Consider the following 6,539-nt stretch of genomic DNA (forward strand, 5'->3'; position numbering starts at 1 on the left):
AGCGGCGCGGCCGCCCGCCCGCCGCCTACAATTCCCGGCGTGCCGCAGCCACCGCCCGGCCGCCGGAGGGCCCGCCCGCCCGCCGCGCCTCGGCACTGCCCGGCTGGGCTCGGCTGGGCTCGGCGCCGCCGCCGCCGCCCCTGCCCTGCCCTGCCCCGGGGCGCTGGCCGCGGCGCCGGCGGCGGCGGGCGGGAGGTAGGTGCGCGGGGCGGGCGGGCCAGCCGCCCCGCCGGGCAGGTGGGAGCCCCGCGGGCGGGAGGCGGCGGCGGAGGCGTGCTCCTGCCTGCCGGGGCGTGCGTGTGTCTGTGCGTGTCTGCGCGCCTGTAACCTCTGTACCACTCGGGTCACACAGCTGCGTGTGGATCCAGCTACTCCCGCGCCGGCAGGATCGCATTTCCTAGCGTGGCCGGTTCCCGCTGAAGTCCCGGGAAGACCGTGAGTGAGCAGCGTCTGTTATCGATCATGTATATGCTATAGGCGCACATGTGTTTTCTACGCATGCAACACATACATCGAGGCTGCGGGCTTCTCCTAATGACACCGGGCATCGGCCTCGAGGGGGGTGGGGCGCGGCAGAAGGGGGTAATAACGAATTAATTGCAGATGAGAAGCAATATCCGTCTTTGAGTCATCAGTCTTTGAGGCATAATTTCATTCTGAAAGCTCTTAATCGAACGGGAGATCTGCTATAGGAAAGCGCTGCTTTTCCCATAGGATTATCAGATTTCCACCGGAGAATACAGATCCTGGATTATCGAGCTACACGGGATTTGCGTGTTTCTTTCTAATTAGTCTTTGAATCTGAGTTTTAAATTCTTCATTTGGAAGGGGGTGGGGGAGTTACTTGTTTCTAAAAGAACAGACGTCTCTTTTCTCTGACATTTTACAGGGTTATTGCAGTTATCCTGTGCTCTGTAGATGACTTACTGCCTTAATTGGATATTGGTGTCAAAGGTTGATTAGACTTCCTAATAGATTTTGGATCTGCAAGAGGATTGCACTTGTAAATGCGTAGTTAAAACAATCATGTTTGCCATCTCCTCTCAGACAGCTGAGAGGAAGACTGATGTATTGCATTTACGTTATCTTCTCTTCGGTTTATTAATGTATCATCGTGAGGTTGTCAGGTTTGGTTTTGTTGTTGTTTTCTTTTTTTTCTTCCCCCCTCTGCTATTTCATTTGCAGACCGAAAAGAAATGAATGTCAGAGAGGATTTGTTTAATCATTTAACAGCTGACACAAGCCATGTCCCTAACAAAACGTTGGTGAAAGAGTAGAAGATTTCTGGGATATAGCAGCTCCGGCACCGCGAAGCCGCTTCGGCAGGTCAGGGACAGCGTTTGCTGAAGGATGCGGTAGCCCAGGAGTCGGGGCTCGCCGGGACGAGGTCGATGGCTTGCATGGAGCTTCTCTACCTGGCCGAGGAGAGCAGGCAGGCACCCCTGGGCGCTGCTGCTGGCTGGAGCCTGCCCTCCCCGCCCTGTGAGCAGCAGCAGTGTGAGGGGGGTGAGATGGACCCTAGAGCAGCCGCTGCCGTGGCAGCCCTGCACTGCAAAAGGCATTGCAAGCCCTTGCAGAGGGGGCCTGTGGCTGAGCCCCCCCTGGCACCCCAGCCTTTCCCCCAGGAGGACCCTGCACCCCCCAGCACCTGCCAGCCCTGCCAGCCGCCCGAGCGCTTGCCCGGGGAAGATGATAGAGGGAAGAAGAAAGCCTGCTGCTGTGCCCAGGAACTTGAGACATCATTCACCTATGTGGATGAAAATGTAAACCTGGAGCATGCAAGAAATCCCCCCAGTCCTACAAGCAGCCACTGCCAGGATGCCCATCTGCAGCAGCATTCCTTCAGGGAGCTGGCACCTGGGTGGGTGCACGATTCTCCTTCGCTGGTCTCTGAGGAGGACGACACAGCCTCGGAGGCGGGTGGCAGGGAAATCCGTGGACTACGGGTTCATTAGCGCTATTTTGTTCTTGGTTAGTGGCATTTTGCTGGTGATCATTTCCTATGTGGTACCCAGAGACGTGACTGTGGATCCCAACACTGTGGCTGCCCGGGAGATGGAGAGGCTGGAGAACGAGAGCGCTAGGATCGGTGCTCACTTGGACCGCTGTGTTATTGCCGGGCTGTGTCTCTTAACCCTGGGGGGCGTGGTGCTCTCCAGCCTGCTGATGATGTCCATGTGGAAAGGGGAGCTGTACCGGAGGAGCAGGTTTGCGTCCTCCAAGGAGTCTGCAAAGCTGTATGGGTCTTTCAATTTCAGAATGAAGTCTGGTGCAAATGATAATATGCTCGAGCTATCATTAGTTGAGGAAGATGTGCTTGCCATAGATAATTAGTGTTGTCATGATTTTTAAGGCAGCATTTCCACAGGAAAATACGTTTCATTAAAGAAAACAGATGCAGCTAAAGATAGCTGGTGATGCAGTTTATTTGTCTGACAAGAATGTTTTTTTTCTTAAGCTTTATAATCGAATGTTTGCAGTATATGAGCACTTGTTGTAAAGGGAAAATGTGCCAGAGAAAATGCAACTGATACAAAATAATGAAAACTACTGAATAAAAAGAGATTTGTGATAAGTAGGTTCCTCAGATACTAATTTATCCTAATATAATACATTCCAGTTGTCTTCTTGCCTATATAATTTTCTTATTACTCCCATATAGAACAGGAGCGACCTTGACACTTCGGAAGCTGTTAATTATTGCAGCCTGCAGGATTATTAACAGTCTGCTTGGTAGACTGTTAAGAAGCAGGACCAATAATCAAATAGTAGGGTTAATATTTAATTGAGATGCTTTTTTATCCTTTAATTTTAAGCTGATTTTTCCTCTGCTATCGAGTGAGACCTAAGGGAAAAAAGAACAGCACTTGGTTGTGACTTGCCACAAACCTACCATATTTTCAAACAATTGTACAATTAGTGATGATTATTTAAAATATAAAATAAGAGGCAAAGGGCAGGGAACCATATGGCTTATGGTATTGGTAGAAGACAAAAGGCTCTTTCAGCCTGAGGTCAGTGGCTCCATTTCAGTTCAGATTAGCAATGATTGATAGTCATTAACTTCTGATAGCTATAGTGACCCATATAAAAGAAGTTTAGTTCCTGGGGGACAGATGTCTTTGTATGAAAACCGCCATAACTTGAATTAACTGACCTCTTGTTTGGAGTGTCAAAAGACCCAAAGAGTGAAAAAGCTTGGGGATGCTGAGCCTGAATACTTTTCCTTCAGTACGGATGCCAGAAGAAATTCAAGCTGAGCTGCAGGACTGTGCTTATACAGGGGCTGTCTGCATCTTACTAGTCCTTTTGAAACTTCAGTTTTATGTCACTAGGCTGTCAGCCTTCTCATAACCAGCAAGGAAAGGTCAGGAAGGAGCTTTCTGGGGCTCGTTCAATAGAAACCAATTTATCTGAAAAAAATAAATTGACAGGAAATGCAAAGGTTAAATATCAGGCAGTTTACTGGCTGACATGAGACTCACTGAACATAGGGAATGATCAAGGATACATGCTATTACTCACAGTTCTGTGGCACAGTAGCCAAAAACCTGTACCACTAATGCTATTTATTATCAGCCATTTTCTATGGAACATTAAAGTTGTGTTCTGGCAGTGCTGAGAAAACCAATAAAGACTGTTGTATGCACCACTGTCAGTGCTTACTGAACAGTGGTTAATATATATATATATATTTATATATGTGTCCTGTTAACATATATATGTATGTTAATACATACACACACACACACACACACACACACACACACACGCATGTCCCTGCCAAAGCTAAATGTGAGTGAAAGAGCTCTGTCTGTACAGTCCCTGACTTCTGAGTCTTGGTAGAAACATGTGACGCTATCACAGCCTTGTCAGTTGCAAGTTAAATCTCAATCAGGAATATAAAATATTTTTTAAATGATACTTTTTTTTCCACTGTGACATATCTGAGAAGAGTTCACTTGGGAAAGGTAGAGGACATCTCCTTTGTATGTCCCCTTTACCCAGGAATATGTGGCAGCAGAAGGTTCAGAATAACAAATGGCAGGTGGAAACATAGGGTCCTCACATGGAGAGACTGAACGCTATTTTGCAGTCTGGTTCCTCATTCCCTCTTCTCTGACTGTTCATGTCAGGAGACTAATGCAGCACCTCAGTCTAGCGCTCGCCTAGTTCAGTCCCTCCTGCTCGCCAGCCATGGGTGCTGGTACAGATGCCTTCGACCGAGGGCCCGAGAAGCTGCACTGCTCCAGGTTCATGCCTTTGGTCACTATAAATAGCATAGCGTGGTAGCCAGGCTTTAACATTGGCCCTGCAAAAGAGATGCTGCTTCAGATGTTGTCTGCTCTAACCGCCAGTTTAGTTCCGTGTTATTTGGTAATTAGCCTTATTAGGTGGTGCTGCTGCCTAGTAGCTGATTTTGCCAGCTTATGTCATGATGCTGAGAGTGTTTGCAGGCAGGAACTCAACAGCAGCCAGCATCTCCACAGTGATCTTCGGAGAGCTTACATCCCTCTGGGTGTGTCATCAGGGATTCAGGATTGAATTTCTAGGGTAAATAAATGGAAAAGCTTCCAGATGTAAGGAGAAGACTTCAGCCTATTGTGATCGGTGAGAGTGAGGAAGGAAATAGCCTGAGAAGCAGGACACAGAGGAAGAAGACCCCTTCTTAGCTGGCCTTTGCCTGCTAGTGGGTACGTGGGCACTGCCTGTAGGACCTGACACATGGCTTGAGGTGGGGCAGTGGGGACAGTGCTGCCTCCCATCCTACCCCAAGGATGAGGGGTCCAGGGAAAGCCATGCCAGGTGAGAGGGCAAACGCTGCTGAGCTGAGTACAGCATGACTGTGTGGGACAGGGAGCAGATGTTGCAGGGGATAAAAGCCCTTTCAGCAGCCTGGCCCCTGATGGGAGTCGCTATACTCACCTATGCGGTAGAAGCTCTAATACTGAGTCTGGTGGTTTTGAGAGCTATTATTTTTATTTTTTAATGATACATATGCATAAAATCAAAGTACATTCCATTATTGCAGAAAGATGACAGCTAAAGCTGTAAGGATCACAGATTCCTTGTAGGAACCATGGCATGCCTTAATGCTGATTATTAGCACTAGAAAAGGGAACGCTCCCCTGACTGTCAGTATGTTATTATCAACTGAGAAGTTTTCTGACACTTTGTAAAATGCCTGTCACAGATCATGAGCCTGCAATACTTAAATGAACCTCAAATTTTCCTTTTCCAAAAAAAGGAAACATAAGTCAACCTAATAACCTAAGTGTGCACTGCAGAAGTGCGAGGAGTAAGAAAATTTAAGTAATAGGACTAACACGGTTTCTTTATTTTGGTGTTAGTGTGCACTATGAAAGAGGCGAAGGCAGGCATTTGGAGTGCAGGAGTTTAGCAGGTAAAAACTCTCAGGATGTTTCTCTGATCACCCAACAAGATACCTTTACACATTACAGGACTGGGCGGGTTGGTGGTGCGATATAAAACCTCTGGACTCTCAGGTTCTCGTGCTGTGTGGTGCAACAGAGACCAAAACACTCACTTTCCGGTGGCCAGTGGTGGAAAATGAATGTATTAGCTCACTGTCTGGTGAATGAGCCTTCGCATCGTTCACCTTGCACAAGGTGGTACCAAAGGCTGAGGCCAAGGGAAATTAATTGCTCTGTCGTGCACCCTCGCAATTTGATTTCCCCTGCTCAAAATTTAAATGCTTTAAGGGTACAAATGTAAGAAAAATTGTTGGTTCTTTTTGTTTGTTCGTTACGCCTGGGCTAAGGTTGTTGTGTGGATCACTGGAGAGCTTTCTTCTTTGGGGATCTAAATTTAGAGGTGTCCCAGTGTTTTAGGTGCTCCCTGAAGTACCCCAGAAATGTATCAGGATTTGTGCCGTTAGTCAGTTTATATCTGACCCACCCTGAACAGCAAAACCGGACATTTTTCCATTTTCTACCTCATGACACGCCTGCGGGCCGAGCCCTGGCCTGGCCTCAGCCTCCCCGCTGGGGGAGCACGGGAGGCCTGCAGCTGGGCCCGGTGCCGGCGGCCTGCGGCTGGCTCCCCGCTGTTCACACAGCTCTCTGGTGGCCCCTTCGCCCAGTTCCTTTTCCTCGATCAGATGCTTGTGGCCGAGGCTGGCCGGTTGGGATGTACCTGGCACCTGCTGGGAACTCTCACCACACAGGAGGCCCGGCGCCCAGCGTGGCTGCCAGGCCTCGCGTTCTCACTGCCAGCCTGAAGCCAGCCCCACAGCAGAACTGTCTGAGACTCTTAGGAGGCTACCCTGGGTTGTTGCTGTTTCTTTATATGTTTACAGGTTTTTAATCTTTGTAATTCTTTTACAAATCTGTCTGTGATGAATATAAAGTTTACCAACTGGGAAAGCAATGGGTTTAATCTTGTAAAACTCCCTTTTTGACCCGCAACAGGGTGAAACGTCACAGTCCCTCATGAGCTTTTCAATAGTGCATTTGATGCCTTATTATAATAGCAGCAGCATTCTGTACAGACTGAAAAATAAAAAATAAAACCCTATA

At 48.3% G+C, this 6,539-nt stretch overlaps 1 protein-coding gene across 1 annotated transcript; it reads left to right on the forward strand.

The window, feature by feature from the left end:
• Positions 1–208: 208 nt before the first annotated feature.
• TMEM74 (transmembrane protein 74) lies at positions 209–2,575 on the forward strand. Its single transcript, XM_056333305.1, is given in 2 exon segments — positions 209–1,919; positions 1,921–2,575. Coding segments are annotated over 2 exon segments (942 nt in total). The 5' UTR covers positions 209–1,391; the 3' UTR covers positions 2,335–2,575.
• The last annotated feature ends 3,964 nt before the right edge of the window (positions 2,576–6,539 follow it).

Source organism: Falco biarmicus, chromosome 3 (genome assembly GCF_023638135.1).
Source record: "Falco biarmicus isolate bFalBia1 chromosome 3, bFalBia1.pri, whole genome shotgun sequence".
In the NCBI taxonomy this organism is placed as follows: Eukaryota; Metazoa; Chordata; class Aves; order Falconiformes; family Falconidae; genus Falco; species Falco biarmicus.